We start from the raw sequence: 17,614 nt of genomic DNA on the forward strand, positions 1-17,614 counted from the left end.
TCTGTAAGTGAACATACTATTCAACATATATACAGAATAATGTTTACAGTAATACACAAATAATGAAGAAATATTTACTTTGTGTTTAAATGGAGCTGCTCTTGCTAACTCAAATAACACGAAATTGTCTCTCTTATTCATGTAATTATGACCAGATTACACTCTTTTTTTCCAGTAAACTTGATTTAAAATTATTAGGAAATTAACCATAAAATAAAGTGGTACTGAAAACTTTAATTGTATAGTCCAGCATTTGTACATCAGCAGATATATTGTTGAGATTGTTTGGTATCTCAGATGCAAAATTTAATTTTATTGTGTATTATTATTAAAGCTTTAAGGATTAGTTGATAATTGGTCAATTGTTTAGAGTCATTTTTGAAGATAAAATGTCCAAATTCTCTGATTTCAGCCTCTCAAATGTGAATATTTTCTGGTTTCTTTAATCCTCCATGACAGTAAACTGAATATTTTTAGGTTGTGGACAAAACAAGACATTTGAAGACGTCAACTTGGTCTTTGGGAAACAGTGTAAACATTTTTTCATCATTTTCTGAAATTTTATGGATCAAACAACTAATTGATTAATCAAAAAATAATTGCTACACTAAACGATAATAGAAAATATTTTTTAGTTGCAGCCCTAATTATTATACACAATAAAAAATGAAAAATGAGTAGTAGGGTAAGATAGGTCAGTAATCGTCAATAGGCTTCATATGTTCCTATAACTGTAAGATAAGTGAGGAAGGAAATACAGTCATAATGTTATCAAAGGGCACTTTCATTCAACAAACTATGTTTAAGAAAAAAGACAAACAAACATTTTATTAACACTTTATTTTGGCAGATTAAAAAAGAGATTGTAAAAAAGTAAGGCACAGGGGAAAAAAAATAATAAATGCATGGGTTTCCCATGAACACTAGATGCACTCCAAATCGAAGTTTGTTTAAGTTACAATATGTATCATAAAATGATAACAAGCTATTTAATTTGAAGCTTCATCGATGTACAGAAGATGAGTAAATATGACAGAATATGTCACACTTGTACCTACTGTATATTAAAATGATGACAAAATATAATCAGCACAATTATCATAAAAATGCCTTTTTGGTACAAGTATTTGTGTAAATGCTAAGATGTGAGGATACAGTAATCAAAAGCAGGTGTAATACTAAAATCATATGATGTGTATTCTACTGAGTATGCTTGAAGGCTGGTGTATACTGTGATGTAATACTGAACTGCAAATACTTCATCGTTCTTCGTTTTGCTTCCCTTCATCATCCTGTTACAGTAATACTTGATAAAAGACAGTTTAGTGGATACTTGTAGATGTCTCTGTTGTCACGTTCAGTGCATTTAAGTGTGTGAGGTGAAGTGCGTTTGATTTTGTCACCTCCTCTGTAATACGTCAAGAACAGCTTCAATAAGATTTGTTCTGTGAAAATGGTCCCACGTCTTCATGTGCTTGTACCGCTGCCGGGAAATTTCCAACAAAGAGTTTCTTGCCAGACTGGAATTTTCTTCACCGAGCCAAGTCCTCACACATGGCCACTCCCGGTTGTGCCTGTGTCGAGGCCGTCGGTGGATAAAGAAGAGGACGGACGGGGCCGGGGGCCGACAGGAGTGGTTGGCTGTGGGTGGCTGACCTGTGAGGCCATATCGTCAGACTCCCAGCGCTCCAGTTCCTCCCTCACCAGCCGCTCCATCTGCTCCCTGTGGGCCTCTGTGTCCCGCCCCAGACGCTCATCCTGACAGACGAAAACAGATTAACTTGTACATTGTGTTTACATGCACATAAGAAACCAGGATATCTGGCAACATGCACTGTAGTAACCCTGGTTACTGTGAATCTGCAGATACAAAACATTCAGCAGGACAGAATTCACAGTTCTTCCCAACCATATTAATCAAGCTTATTTATTTTGTTGGATTAGTGGTTTAAGATGCTGCTTTCTGATTTTGTTTTTATTAGGTGTAAGCCATCAGGGGATCATGTGATTATTTGCGTGTGTGTGTGCATGTGTGTGTGAGTGAATGACCAGTGGATGTGCAGCTTGTCTGCAGCATAATTTGCAGACTATTGGTCTGAGCAGCCTAATTTATTATTGGCTCGTTTTGGTTTTTTTTAATGGCTGCACACTGGCGACAGCTGTGGCCAAGGCATCATGTCTTTGGGTCACCCCATTATTATGAACAGCATCTTCAGACATTTGAGGGAAGTTGTTCAAACTTAGTACAAACATCCACTTGGACTGAAGCATGAACTGATAAGATTTTGGTGGTCAAAGCTCACTAACATCACATCCATCTCATTCTCGTGAATAAGATGAGATGAGAGCAGTGAGAGTGAACCAAACCAGTAAATCAAAACATTGAGCTAAAAGACGATAATAAAGCTCCACAGAAATGAAGAGAACTGCAGAGTCGGGTGATGATTACCTGTGGATTTGACACTATTTTGCACATACAGTTATGTGATCCATTGAAAATATAATATCTATTGTAGAAGCTTTAAGGCAGTGACTGTGTGTCCACTGTGTCTCACCTCCATGACTCCGTCCAGCAACCTGCCCAGCACATCTCTCCTTTTGAGTTTAGCTCTCTCCATGGCTTCCAGCTTCACGATCACAGCGTCTATCTTGGACACGATGCTGCCGATTGAGTGCTCCATCCTGTCCACACGTCTCACCAGCCTGAGAGACAGAGACATTAGTCTGCTTATTATACCATGTAATAAATATGCCATACCACAACAGTCAGATTAGTATGAAAAACTTCAACATGACAAACAGGGGAGCAATATTTTTGACATGGGGAGAAGCTAAAAGTAGAGCCTGACTGATCGCTCAGCATGCCATCACTCTTAGCATATATCTCTGCCAAGAAGCAACAATTCATTTGGAGCTGTCTTGAAGAAAGATTCTTTCAGGCCCAAGATCTTTGGCTGATTCTGAACTTTATTCACTGCGCAGCAGAGACAGCCTCACAACGTGGTGGCATGATACAGTCTGCTGGAGTCAGGTTGTTTGCCAGGTTATACGCAGTAATACAGGAAATCACAGGAGGATCAGAATGCAAATTCCACCAGACGGTTCAGGAAACAAGCTTCCTGAACCCAAATGTGAATTAGGTGCTAAATGAGTGGGAGTGCGTCTGAGAAACCCAAAGTGAAAGTCTGTAATTACAATGGCAATGAGTTCTTGTGATAAAGGACACAGCTTATACTGTAAAGCCACAGACCAAGAAGGGGAGAGCAGTTGGGGGTAGGGAAGTTGTGATTTCAGAGGACGACTGGGCTCTCCTCACAATTTAACAAAAGGTTCATTTACAGAGGTATGTTAATGAATGTAAAAAGGCTGACTCTCAGCAGAGACACTCAAATTCAGAAGGAACCATACAAACATAACAATAAAATAGAAAGAAATAAAATATCTTCTTCCACAGGCGACTGACAGAAAAGAAATCTGCAACAGCTTGTGATTAATATTTTTTTCAAGCAGAAATGTCAAACTTCACCTACTTGAATCTGAAAATTTGCTCTTTTTTAAATGATAGTCTGAAAAATGAATGGATTGAAAATGTGATGGGGATTTTTTTCTACTATTTCCTGTATTTTTAAAGACCAAACGATGATTCAATCAAGAAAATTATCTGCAGATTAACAGATAAAATATCTGTTACAGGCTGAAATGTACTTTTGTTTTTATGAACCCTCAGTCTCACTTGTTCTTCAGTATCACAAACTTCCACAACAACCAAGAACTGACGTCAGCTGAATTTCAGTCAGAAGTGTGTGTATTAACTTTAACTTGCATGTAAGTTACAGAAAAACAGCAATAAAAGCTCCTTACACTTGAAACTCTTCATAAGAAACACCTCCTGAGCTGCTGCCACGACGACGAGAGCTGTGGCCGCTATCCTCATCATCATCTTCCTCCGAGTCGTCCTGGGTGCGAGGGAAGCTCCGCCCGGTGCTGGGTCTAGTCAGCGAATTACGTTCCAGATCCAAGTCCTCCTAGCATACGAGCAGAAACACACTGAACATCTGCAGGCGTTGTGGCAGAGCGGACGTGACCATGTACCATTTGTGTTTTTTATCAGGATCAATAAATAAAACCATCGGCTTTATGGAACAAGCTGCTGGTGTCGTCACTCACTCTCTCTTTCTCCAAGTCGTCTCTCATCTGCTGGTGTTCGTGCTCCGTCAGCTCCTGGTCGCCATCATGATCATACTTGGCAAAGATGGCCTGAATCTCTGCATCTGTGTGGCCCTTTCTGAGCAAAGAAAAAATCCAAACACACTCAGTTACATACTGATATTTACAAAACCAAACAGAAACACTGAATTATCAGGTTTTGTTCACCCTTTAAGATCCTGGCGGAGTTCATCAAAGTTGAGTTTGCCTCCAGCCTGACGCAAACTGTCAGAGATGTCGTCTACTGCTGTCTTCTTCAGTCTCAACTTCATTAGAGCTTTGTTACAACCCTGAGAGAGGAATTACATCTGGACTTACTTAAACAAGTACGCTGAATATGACAGGTAGCACTGACAATGATAGACATGTGTTTATTCATAAATCTGACACAATAGATCCACCAAACTCAAAATACATACAGTTTACTGTAGTTCTACTGTCACTTCTCAGTAAAAATACTTAACGTTACAGCCAGTAACCTATTTCTGCCTTCTCATCTATACTCTATATCACTACTATGGTTCAGAAAGAGGTTGAGATGTGCAAGTCATCATTTCAACATTCAAGACACATACATGTATTAGACATGGTACATGGAACTACATTTCTGCAAAAGTAAACTAGCAAAAATACATACACATAAACACACAGAGACATCTTCACAGTGAATTTTAACAAATTCGTAGCTTACATCTGTAGGTCTGTGCTGTCTTTTTTTAGCCTAGTGTTTGGCTACACTGTGCAGAAAAAGAGTGGAGTCTACAGTTCAAGATTTTACTTATTTTGATGTGCTTGAAGCACCGACCAGCTGAGCTGTTGCTGGGATTCACAGCCCTGCAGTAGCCAGCATGTTTGGGAGAGAGCCAGAGAGAGAGAGGAAGAAGAGGGAGAAGGTGGACTACTGCACGCAATTTCTACAACAACAAATGTTCCCAGGATCAGATGAAACCTGCTTGAAATCACTCTGCTACTATTATGGAGTGCTAACTGAAACATTCAGGAGGTCCTGCAGCAAACTATAGCAGATAGAAATAAAGAGCACCTTGAGAGACATCAGAACAAACTATAAGAGGTCACTCAGTAGACCGCAGATCTCCTGTAACCCCTTTGTAATCACCAACCTTTTGATTGGTAGCTGTAATTTAAGCACTTTCAGGTATCCACTATGATCCCTTAGCCACTCTGTTATTATTCCCATGATGACTTGTTGATGTAATGGAAATCTGTCTTGCCAAAATAAATGATACATGTAGTTCAATACCTTCTTAATGAGGTCAGTCATTTCCATCTCAGACCTCTGCTGGGACATGTCGGCCTTCACCTCAGAATATGTGTCATTGATGATGGCCAGGAACATATTCTGCATAGAGAAAAAAGAAAATGTATTCCCATGTTAGTGAGGGCCACATATAAACAACATGAACAAATTTACAACTAGAACACAACAGGTGTGACTAACTGACTCACCATGAGAATAAAGAAAATGAAGAAGACAAAGGTTGTAAAGTAGATGGGTCCAAGCACTGGATTTGCATCCTCTATTTCTGAGAACTCAAAGTCTCCCAGGATGATACGGAACTGGGTGAAACTACACAATCAGACAAACATTTTTAAACATCAGGAAACATCAGCTGTTAGATGTATTTGTACATTTGTGGAGTAAACTTTGAACGCTCTTACATGCTGGCTTGGAAGGTGCTGAAATCGTTGACTTGGGTTCCAAAAACCAAGTAGGCTAGCTGAGCATACGCCAGGAAGATGATGAAGAACATGATGGCAAAACCCACCAGGTCCTTGGCGCAGCGAGACATGGTGCTGGAGAGTTGACTCATTGTCTTATTGAAATTGATGAATTTAAAAAGCTGAGAAGATGAGAGAAAAGATTAGTCATTAACATCAAATCCGACTGAGTGCCTGTAACACAAAGGAGTCCCTCAAGGTTATGTTTAGAGCCCAATTTTATTATTGGGAAATATTATGAGGATTTCACTGCACTGACTACACATAAACAATATATGACTGACTCCTCCCTTGATTTTAATACTTAACTTGTCTGATTTGTGTAACCAGGAAGTTGTAATACCAACTTCAAAGAAGGAGAAGAAAAAGGCGAAAAGTTACACCAAGTGGGTTACTGATTAAATTTCTCGCTCTGTCTCTCTCACACACTCTTAGATGCAGAAGAGGCATGTTGTCTGCCCCATAAGCAAATAAGAAAATAACATTTTTTCATTTTGGATTCTCAATTGAATATCAAAAGAACAAATGTTACATGGACCGAAAACACTCTCCATCCTCTCTCAACTGAAACCTTAATGTCCTGCTTGACAGCCAGCTCCCATTTGTATGACATAAAAATAATATTACCAAACTCTACTTTTTTTCAACTCCACAATATTAGATTACTGTAATGCCTTGTTTTACTGTCTCCCATCAATTATCACTAGTAAACTTCAATAATCTATCCACTACAGATGTTTTGTAATTTGGACTGATCATGAACCAAAGGGGAAAACATTTATACCTTGACCCAGGCAAAAAAGACGATGATTGCAGCCACGTTGTTGAACTGGACCTGCAGGTTGGCCAGAGACTCAAAGCTGGGGTGAGCGGTGTGGTTCTCCAACAGGCCATGAAGGAGACTGCCAACCATGGCTGTTCTGGTTATGTTCATGATAATAGCAACAACACTCAACTGAAAAAAAGAGCAGAGAGAGCAAACAACAAAACTCAGTCAATCTTGTTAAAATGATGGTGAAAATTACTTTAATAATCTGAAATAAGACTTTGATACATACCACTACAATGAGAACATCCAAGCAGTTCCACAGGCTCCTGAAGTAATGCAGGCGGCGGATGCGGATCTCCAGCACCTCCTCAACCACGTAGTAGAGGATGAACAGGCAGAATGCCACCTCACACAGACCCACAAAGTAGTCCCAGCTGGACACGTACCGTATCAGACGCACTGTTTGGAACTGCCAGGAGGTCACCACCCCACCGGTAGCAGGGAACTCCACCAACAACCTGACAAATGCATCAATTTATCGAACTGTTAGAAATCATCCATCATAGTAAACCTATACAGTCTCATTAACCCTTTTCAAGGGTAATTTACTGACACATTTTAGAACAAAATGAGAAAATCTCTTAAACTTGTGTTAACCACAGACCTTATTTCAGACTAATAACCAAAACCCCATTAAAAAAACACTGACTTTGAGATGAAAGAACTGAAGGTACAAATACGCTAACTCATTTCCAGGTTTAAGGATTCATTCCTGCAGCACTCTATTACAGAGACAAATAAAGCACAAGTATGTAAATGACAAATCTCACAAATAATTTTCATGTTTGAAGTATTCATTTTTTTCTGTTTTCAGACGGTAATGACTATCAATTAATTAATTAGTCATCAAACAGAAATTTGAAAGCATGTTTGAATTAAAATTAACAATTTAAGACAGTTATCAAATAAAAAAACCAAACATTCACTCTTTCTGATTGCTCAAATGTGGGAATTGTGCCTTTCTCTGTTTCATATTGTTAGAAATTTGGATTTGGATTTAGACATGCTTGTTGCACAGAGAAGAAGCAACATGAAGACATCACCTTTGGCTCTGTGAAATCTTCATGTGCATTTTCTCTATTTTCTGAGGTTATTTCCTGAGATAATTGTAGAATAAGTTAAAAAAAAATTGCAACAAATTTACGAGTAATGAGGAACTAGGAAGATACCTACTGTGTGATACTATTTTCAGCTGTGAACACTCACTCTCAACACAAACTATTAATTTAATTCTCCCTTAACAGAATGATAATAATCAGTTCTGCAAACATTTAAAGCCACTTGATCTCTTCTGCTGTCACCTTGTTAATTCAAAATTGTCTGATAAAATGATGAAACTGCTTTAAACACCTTCTGTGACAGAACCAACCTCATAACCGTCAGAATATTTACATGTATGTAAATATAAATATGTCGAGGATTCAGCAAAGTCCCAGAAACCTACATTCACCTTGGACACTATTTGTTAGTATTTTGTTTGACTATACTCATTGCCAGAGTCCTAGATTACATTATGTTGTGACTGATGCTTCTTACCTGGCGATGCAGAAAAGGTTGATGTTTGCATTGTAGACAGAGAAGTCAAGAAAGACCGCCCTGGTGCCTCTGTCCAGCCACAGGTGGTCTTTGAGAAACTGCAGTTGGATTGTTGACTCCTCTTTCGTACGAGACAGGTCTTGGTAGTATCCTCCACCTCCATATTTAGATACCTGACCCCAATAACTGCTTCCGTTCATCTCACTCTCTGTTGCATACAGCCACCTGAGAGACACCAGAAACAAAAGACTTAGGATGTAGCTATTAATTAGACGATACAGCTTTCGTCTCCTTTTTGACTCCTTACGCAGTTCCATTCTTGGGGCCAAAGGAGGCGGTGTCCTCGTTGGTTGGGGTGTACATGTTGAAGCATTCCTGGACCTCGTCTCTCAGATCTTCGTGGACGGAGCAGGACTCATTGCGGACTTTGACCTGCCGGAGCCGCGGCACCCCGAGGAGCAGGTTCTCATAGTAGATGAGACTCTGATTCTCTGGCAGGCTCTGGTTGTTGTACCACACCTCCCAGTACATGCCGTTGAGGAAAGGTCCCTCTGTGAACTGCAAGTGAAAACCAAAAAGCAATTTCTACAAAATGCTGTGTGTCATCATCTATTCTTTATATAAATATATCTTTTTTTCTGGACAGAGAAACCTGTTTGATACTGGAGCGATGTGCAGCTTGTTAAAGAGTGTAGATTTGATGTTTGCACTAGTAATTTTGTAGCTAACAGTCTGAAAAGTCTCTTATATTATCATTATCAATAACATTTTGTTGAAACTTACAAATGTTTGTCGACTCCTGTCAGTGTTTTCTCCTCTCTTACTGTCACAGTTATATTTTTTCATTACTTCATCTACGGTTTGTTTCACCTAAGATTTCTCACATTGATTTTGTCAGTTACTTCTTGCTAAATCTTCTGCTTGTGTGCATTTATGACTGGATTGAACTTATTTTGGATTATATGAATGTACTTTCCATATTCTTCACAGAGAACAAAATTCTCATTTTCTGTCCAGTTTGGCTCTCTATTTTTAAAGCTAATGGGACAATAATTCTGTCAAGTGTAGCATAACCATGGTAACTGAAGTTCTCATGTGCTGTATTAGGTTAGTAACTAATTTTGAATGCCTTAGTCTAAACCAAGTGAATACCTCAGCTTAGGGGAATACATAGCAAACAATAGCTCTTTTCCCTTTTCCAGTGTTTATACTAAGTTAGGGTTGGTTAGGGTTAGTATTTAGTGAAAATGTGTGTAGGAGCTTTCTTTCTCAAAATGAAACACACAATATAAAATTACAGCTAGAATGAAAATAGATTTTAGTCAGCCTGGAAAGCAAAACAAAGATGAATTTTGCATTTCACCTTCCAGAAATCCTCCATGGTTGAGAGGCCTCTAAAAGTGGACTGGTCCTCGGCAGACAGTGGTGTGTCCAGGAAAAGCTGAGACATGACTTTGGTATAGTAGTACATATTGGCACTCACCATCCCATAGGTCACTGCAGAGCAAGTCACAATTTAACATAAATAATGTTAGCACATAACAAATGCAGAATGGCAAACAGGAAAATTAATATAAAATAAGATTAACCTTAATTCTGTTTCACCTCTGCATTACTGTTCTCTGTTGTATTCAGTATTCATCAGGGAGCAGCTCTGGCCTGGAAACTGCATTTAGTAGTTCAGCTCTGCCTGGCAGAATATGGTCTAATCCAGTCTGCCAGGAAGTCATTTCCTGATCCACCCTAAACCACAGCTTGGCATTTTCATTGCAACATACAGAGAGTAGAAAAACTTCACCATTAGCTTTCTCCTCACACACATTTTAAATGTGGGATTTCCATCAATTTGTTTACTATCCCAAAATGTGGCCATCAAATTTGTGCATGATGGAATAAAAGCCCGCTGACAAGTGTCGAAGATTAGATTTTCAGCTGCCAAAACCATTAAGCACACACTGTGCGTTTGGAAAATAACTTCTCAGCTACAAGAAAGGTGCCCAGGCAGGCCTGCGAATTTGGTGCCACAATTTAAAGAGCTTTCTATGAGTCACTTGGATCAACTGTTGGTTAACTTCAGTCCAGGACTAAGTTTTAGAGCACAAGCATTTAGATTATAGATATGTTACCACAATGATGTAGGCCTACATATTTTGGGCATGTTTCTTAAACCATGTAACCACTCTCTATCTAAGGCTATTACTGTATTCTCAATCGCATTTTTTTATTCTTACTTAAAATTCTGCACTTTGGATTATAACGGATGCATGAGTAAGAGGGTCAAAGTTCAAGATGCAATGTTATGATTAAGTTGTATGCCCCAAATGTATGCATTCTGCATACTAAAAGTAAAAATATAAGCTGTATGTGCAATTTGGAACACAGCATTTGCTGGCACAACAGCCATTACTCTAAATGCCCACTTGAGAATGTTTTTGCACATAACTGACTTGTTTGTGTACTATTAAACAGTATATTTTTTGCAGTTGTTCTAGTACAAGGGTCTTCAACATTTTTCAGGCTAGGGACCTCTTAGAAATGGAGCAGGGCCCTTCTACCACAAATATTGCATTGAATATTTTTCAGGTCTTCTCCCATTTGTTCTTGCCCACAGTTGCTAAGTCAGCAGCAGTTACAGCGCGGTTCACGAGAGTGTCTGTACACTTGGGTTAATAACACAGCTAATAGGCCAATATGTTTAAATAATATGCACCTAAATAGTTCACAGTTATGAATAGGTGTGGCACAGTGATCTAGTAGCTAGTTCACATGATTGCTGATTTATCTTTGCCACGTTGGATTCATGTTGATGTGTATTTTCATACATTATAATTAAAAAAAAAAAAAAAAAAAAAAGCCTTTTAAGCAATAATTTGCGGGACCGCCTTTAGACTGAAAGGTGGGCCATGTAGTAACAGGCCCTTGTAGCACATGATGAGGCTCCACTAGCACTTTTCCTCTATGTTAGTTACTCACTTGATGTGTAGGTAGTCCTGCTGTGTCACAAATATTAACATCCTGTGATTCCTGTTAACTTTACTTCCCAACAGTGACGCTAACAACTATTACAACATAGTATGTTTTACGTGACATGCAGAATTTTTGAGGGTTTACTTACAGACACAAACAGTGACGAGGAATGCGATATATGTGAGCATCTCCCTCAGCACATTCCTGAGGTACCTTTCTCGACTGCTGTCACTGTCCTCCATAAGCTCTGTGCCCCACAGGACTGCAAAGAAAAACAGCAATGCAAGCATGTGGACAGTATATAGAGAATCAGTATATGATTACATGAATATTAAGGCTGCAGAATTCACAGAAGCTTCAACTGTTTGATAAAGGAAAAATATGTCACAAAACAGTATTATAATTTAGTACTGTAGTGCTGCAGAGATGCTCCGGCCTACAGTCTTGTTCTCCAGATGTCAGAAAACAGGAATAGACCCTAACAAACCACAGTCACGCCATCATGATTTTAAAATTAATAATTTCAATGGAAATTAAAATTGACAAAATCATCATGTCCACTGAGCAAGAATGATATCACAAGTTGCAATATCTGTTGAAATAACTGTAATATGATTTTTTTTTTTTGCCTATCATGGAGCCCTAATAAATGTGGCAGTCAAACCTACAGTATGTGAAGAAATACATTAGAGATACAAATGTATATATTAGACCACACATAAAAATTTGTGCTACTTCAGAAAATGTGTTATAATTTAATGTTATAATTTAATGTCAATGTAATTTTCCAATAGGTCTGTCTGTTCTATTATTTACCTTTATCCACTTTAACCATAACCACATAACTATTATGTCCACATTAACAATGATTATTTATCAAAAATCTCATTGTGTTAATATTTTGTGAAAGTACCAATAGTCATCTCTACAATATGTTTTTGTTACATACAAGATCTGTACTTGGTTTGCTGTTATTCTATTATGTAAGTGTTGATTTAAATTTAATAACAATTCCTTGTTATACTTGATGAGTTACAGGACAGGAAAAACTGGGACTTCACATCAGTTACTTAACTAAATACAAATCTGATTGATGTACAGTGACTGAACAGTGAAAAATCTGTACCAAATCAGTAAAAAAATTATCTGTAGGGAATTAATACAATCTTCAATGAAAGACTCTGTTATGCTGACAAGTTAAGAAAACATAAAGAGAGTGACTAACCTCTGATCTTTTGCAGTATCTGCTTCATACAGCTGCGGTGCTCATGTCTGTCCTGCTGCTGAGCATCCACAGTCGGGGTCGGGTACAGTCCTCCTCGGGGGATGTGGGTGCTGCTGCCGCCGCCGGTGTAGCTGCCCAGGCCGCTGCTGCAGCTGCTGCTGGAGGCCGTGGACACCGACCTCCTCCCGGGACTCGCCGGAGGCCAGTCGGCTTCCATAATCTCATCCTCGGGCTCAAACCCCGGGTTGTCCCGGCTCCAGGCTTGTCTGGACGGAGGGGACGGGGTGCCTATGACTCCTCCGAGACCCAGGTCTTGATGCTGGATGTTCTCCATCTCGATCCCCTCGCTTGAGTCGAGTCTGTGCGGCAACCTGCCAGCCTGGCTCTGCGGGAGCTGCTGCGGTCTGACTCGGGATGAACTCATGGTCCACTTCGTTTAACGTACTTTTTTTTTTATGTGGTTCGGGGCATCTGAAAAAGTCCAACGTCATAAAAACGCAAAAAAAGACCTCCGATAAATGTTTCTAACGGCTTTTGAGATACTCAACTGTTAAAAACCCAAAGCAGACAGATTGGAAAAGTTAGTCAAATGTCTAACTCAACCTGGACACAAAAACCGTGAAAATATAGCCTATGTAAACGTCACATTACAGACATTTAAATAACGGTATCCCGCTCCTCATAACGTTTACTCTGTACCGTTTTCACCGAACCGTTAGAAGACTTTCCGAGTTTCAATTCCGTCTAAAAAAACAAACGATGTCCGTCGTTATAAAGCGATGCCTTTAAAGCGTTTAAAGTTGTTGCCTAACAATAAGCTATCAAAGGTGTTACATAATAAGCTATGTCCATAACATTGACGACCGCTTTAGAATGTTTAGGTGAAGCAAGAAAGCCACTTTTCTTGCCCCAGGACAGCCATCTTGTTCCTGAACTGTTCCCCCAAAAAGGCTCTCTTCACTCTCATTTGTTCGGGACTCAGATTTCATTAGAAGTCATGGCGTCGCAGTAGAGGATGGAAAACACCTATTTCTTTACTGAAATATCCACCGAGCCAATTAAAAAAACAAAAACAAAATAAATATAACACGTTTTCTTCAATGAACGGTGTGAATTTGCTTGTTGTGACGCTTGGACCAATTTGGCTTCGTTTTCGTGGAATTCGTAAAGATCAGAATTCAGTTTCTCAAAGTAATAATTTTCCTTGAAAGTTTTTTTCTTAAGTTTTTTGAATCTCGTATGACGACGAATAAACCTCGCTTTTACTTAAAAAAAAAAAAAAGCTAAAGAAAGTTTTTTAGATGGGTATAGACGTTAGCATTTGTTACATAATCTCTTTATGTTTGGGACAGTGGTTGCTATGACAACAAGACACTTGGCTAAGAGGAGCCTGTCTAATTCACAGGTGGGTATAGTATTGGACTGTTTAAACTTTTCTGTCTGTGTAAAGCATCTAACCTACCAAACCTCCAAATATGAAAGTTCTGTAACATCTTATTTGTCTTATTTTTGCATCAGCCTGTTACAACCTAATGCATATTATGTTAATAACACTACAATATAAGTGATAGGTAACTTGGAAATTACAGTATAACCAGAGGTTGGGTGTAACTAAGTGGCCTGTACATTTACTCAAAAATGCTACTTCAGCTAAGTGCAATTCTCTTCTCTTCTACTCTATTCTATGTTACTTAATACATTACTCTATTATATATTGGATGCAAATATTTTACTTTTAAATCCACTATATTGATTCTGACAGCTTTAGATACTGTTTTGTGGAGTCAGATTATTAATACAGAGTACAATTAACTAATAAATAATGATGTATGGATAAATCCACCTTGTAGTACACAAAGTAGTCATCAAAGTTCCTTATTTATCATACAAACAGTAGATACAGGACATTACCTCATCATATTAATTTTGTTTATTCATCTTGTTCAAGCTTGTTTTTTAATCATTGTCTTGTTGATTTTAAAACAATTATCTTGTTTTCTATTGCTGGTGGTCTCTGGGCATTACCAAGCATAATTTCATTGTATGAATGACAAATTAAGTGTTATTTTAACTATAGTTTTGAATGCAGGACTTTACTTGTTAACAGAGTGTGGTGGTTTTACGACTTTTACCTAAGATCTGAGTACTTCGTCCAGCACAGAGTGCGACACTGGAGATAATAGTAACGCTGATATAGAAATGCCGAAAGTTTTTTCAGTGTTATATATAAAATATGGTGTATTAAAGGAAAAAAGGGGAATATCTGATTTCCAAACTGCTAATATATCAAAACAAAGTCACTATCTCTGTTAAAGAATAATGTCATTTCTACATTTAGATCTTTCTATGTGCAGTCACAGATGTTGCATTTTTTAATACTAAACCAAGTTAATTTTCTACAAACCTAACCCTCTTCAAAATTGAAAGGCCCCTCAGGCCGGATCATTTAAATTGTTATCAGATCATCTCTTCATAGAAAAAATCAGAGCACTTGCAAAGGTGCATTTAATTATCAGATAATACCGTATTTTTCACATATTTGACTCTTTATTTTCATCAGAGCAACAAAATGCATAAACTGACACATGTTTCTGTTATGGTTTTAAAATGTACGAGTTTTTATTTCATTGAATGTTACATTTTTTCTGCTACCAAACTGATGGTGCATGAATTGTCTGCTTCACCCAAAGTATAGGACAAAAAGCTTGTTTGACCACTTGGTGGTGCTCAATATCCACACGTGTTAAAATGTGACTCACACCACTTCACAAGCCTACTAAATGCAGCAGGAATGCATGCTCATTTTAATTTATGGAAATTTGCGTCAAAGCACAATTCTTGTCTGACACAACATTTAGGCAAGTGCATATCAATTAGTGCAATTGGGCAGCAGGCTTTAAGTTATAACTGATCTTCACGCTGATTTCCTTCTGGGAGAGAGTGAAGTTTCACATTATTGTTGTTATATTGCAGAAATTTGCCTGCTGATTGTGCTATCAAGAGTGGTCATTTGTTTTAGGTAACAGAGTTGGGATTATTCAATATTATTAGATTGCTGTTATTATTGCAACCTTTATGTTTGGCTTTGTTGAACAAGTCTCTGCAGCTGACCAGAGACAGCTGCTAATGGGGAACATAAACCACCAGAATGACCATTCATGAGGTGAGATGACCTAGTTTAATACATTTAGTACACTTTCTTTTTCCAGTGCCTCTGTAGTTAATTAATTTTTTAATTTTTTGCATGTCTGTGAGACCGATATTGACATTTAGATTTTGACATTAATAACTTGAAACCAGATGAACTGCATTTATATAAATAAAAATAATACTGTCCCCTTCCAAGTGTGTAGGATAAACTAAGGTGGTCACAAAAATGCAAAATGCTGTATCTGGTGTTTTATCCATTCTGGGCTACTAGAAACATAGAGATTCATGGCTCGGTCTAGTTATGAATATTATATTCTGCCAACAGAATATCAGGCACTAATTGGTCACTTGTCCTTGAACACACAGCTGTTCTCCCTTTGGAACAACAACTTCTGATAACACAATCACATCCTGACCCTCCCAATAAGCACTTCAGGTCCATCCTGACCCAACCTCCTCCTCCTAACCCTATAAGATAGATTTACATTCTTGACTCATTATCAGTTCCTTTTACACTCTGAGTGACTGTTTACTGATCCTTTGCAAAACTCTATTAAAACACCACAAAGACAATCTTGGTCTTCGTGCCTGTTTTCATGTTCAGATTTTCCACCACCGTGGCATAAAAGGCATGTGTAGAATTTTAAGTTGTGTTATCAGCGGAAATAACGTATTTTTGGTAAACACAAAGAAGAAATTCAGTATTAAAAGACTGAGAGTTTGTAAGTTTGATTTTACTATGAACGGCTGAGGCGACATATTAACTTCAGATAAATTCTGAATACATTTTTACTCAGAACAAGGAGCATGGATTTGGTCCCCCATCACTTACATTAAAAGTGCAATATGATCAGGAGTATTAATAAGAACAAGCCAAGCATGGTGAATGATATGGCCTTAAAATAATATAATGATACTTCAGTGTATTTCTGCTGTTGAGCTCTCTTCATGGGATTTTTGCCTCTCATCATACTCAACTGCATGCCTCTGCCTGAGGGGGTAAAATTAGTTTGTTGTATTGCACCTTTTTGCCATTACAGTCTTCGTGCACTTTATACTAATTACTGTGGTTTATTGTACATCTGAGCATTTGTAACCAAACCACTTTCACACTACTGAAGTCACTCCTTCTTTGGAATGAACTCCTCCACAGAGGAGCCGGTAGCAATGTTACTTTCACTTTCAGCCATGTTGTTGTGCACGTGGGCATGAAGTTAATCAAATTTAGTCATTATTACAATATGATTTTTAAAAATCATACTGATATTACTGTGAGCAATAATGGTCTCAGGTGACTCCAACAGCTCTAATGACTGTCTTTACAATGGAGCACTAACATACCAAGTGATATCAGTGACCTTGACAGTGGCCCCACAGATGCCTGGGATTTCCCACCAGTGGTTAGAACAAAAGAAGAACAGAAGAGAAGAAGAACTAAAAAAAAAACCTCAAGATGCCCCTTGAACAACATGAGAAACATTTTCAAGAACCCACAACCAAATCCAGTCGCCCTTTATTCAACTTTTCTTGGATAACCATGACCTGGATGATGAAGAATCATCATAGGTACTGTGAGTGATACAGTTCATATGAGCACTTGAGTATAGACTTGAAAAATTGTGAACCCAACCCTTTAAGAAGAGACTGATCGCCAGAGACTGAGGTATCCTAACTTGAACGTTGTATGGGTCAAAGCTGGATTCCAGTATTTTTATGATGCACGTCAATAGCATCTTTCATCTATCATGTCGTGTAAATCCTCGTGTGGGAGACCCGACGCTGGCCATGTAACATGTGAAGGGACTCCAAAGAAAAGAACCTGCACTTGCTGTAGACATAAACAACAATTTTCATTTTCAGGTGATTATGAATTAATTAAAGCATACTCATGAACAATATTTTTTATTGCGGCCATATTCTGCCAATAGATCCCCCAAATTTTATAAACTGAAATAACCCTG

The 17,614-nt window shown here is 38.3% G+C and overlaps 1 protein-coding gene across 2 annotated transcripts; it reads right to left on the minus strand.

Moving 5' to 3' along the window:
• Positions 1-825: 825 nt before the first annotated feature.
• On the minus strand, positions 826-13,465 carry pkd2 (polycystic kidney disease 2). Of its 2 annotated transcripts, none has more exons than XM_084715184.1 (15): positions 12,504-13,465; positions 11,427-11,540; positions 9,675-9,808; positions 8,619-8,869; positions 8,312-8,536; positions 7,005-7,233; positions 6,731-6,901; positions 5,887-6,068; positions 5,674-5,794; positions 5,468-5,566; positions 4,375-4,496; positions 4,168-4,285; positions 3,862-4,022; positions 2,556-2,703; positions 826-1,758 (listed from the first exon to the last, which is right to left on the minus strand). In XM_084715184.1, the coding sequence occupies exons 1-15, from the start codon at positions 12,925-12,927 to the stop codon at positions 1,549-1,551; spliced, it is 2,709 nt and encodes a 902-aa protein (XP_084571310.1). In that variant the 5' UTR covers positions 12,928-13,465; the 3' UTR covers positions 826-1,548. The 2 variants fall into 2 exon arrangements, with proteins under 2 accessions (XP_084571310.1, XP_084571309.1); XM_084715183.1 differs by having other exon boundaries at positions 3,862-4,025; positions 12,504-13,464.
• Positions 13,466-17,614: the final 4,149 nt, after the last annotated feature.

Source organism: Lutjanus erythropterus, chromosome 3 (genome assembly GCF_056507025.1).
Source record: "Lutjanus erythropterus isolate fLutEry1 chromosome 3, fLutEry1.hap2, whole genome shotgun sequence".
NCBI lineage: Eukaryota > Metazoa > Chordata > Actinopteri > Lutjaniformes > Lutjanidae > Lutjanus > Lutjanus erythropterus.

What these genes read in the sequence shown, in the direction of transcription:
- pkd2 (XM_084715183.1), bottom strand. Translation starts at nt 12,927, where the DNA reads ATGAGTTCATCCCGAGTCAGACCGCAGCAGCTCCCGCAGAGCCAGGCT. An exon ending in CCATGGAGGATTTCTGGAAG is followed by an intron (nt 8,870 to 9,674) that starts GTGAAATGCAAA and finishes TTTCACTTGCAG; the next exon opens with TTCACAGAGGGACCTTTCCT. An exon ending in TCTTATGAAGAGTTTCAAGT is followed by an intron (nt 2,704 to 3,861) that starts GTAAGGAGCTTT and finishes TCTGTCTCTCAG; the next exon opens with GCTGGTGAGACGTGTGGACA.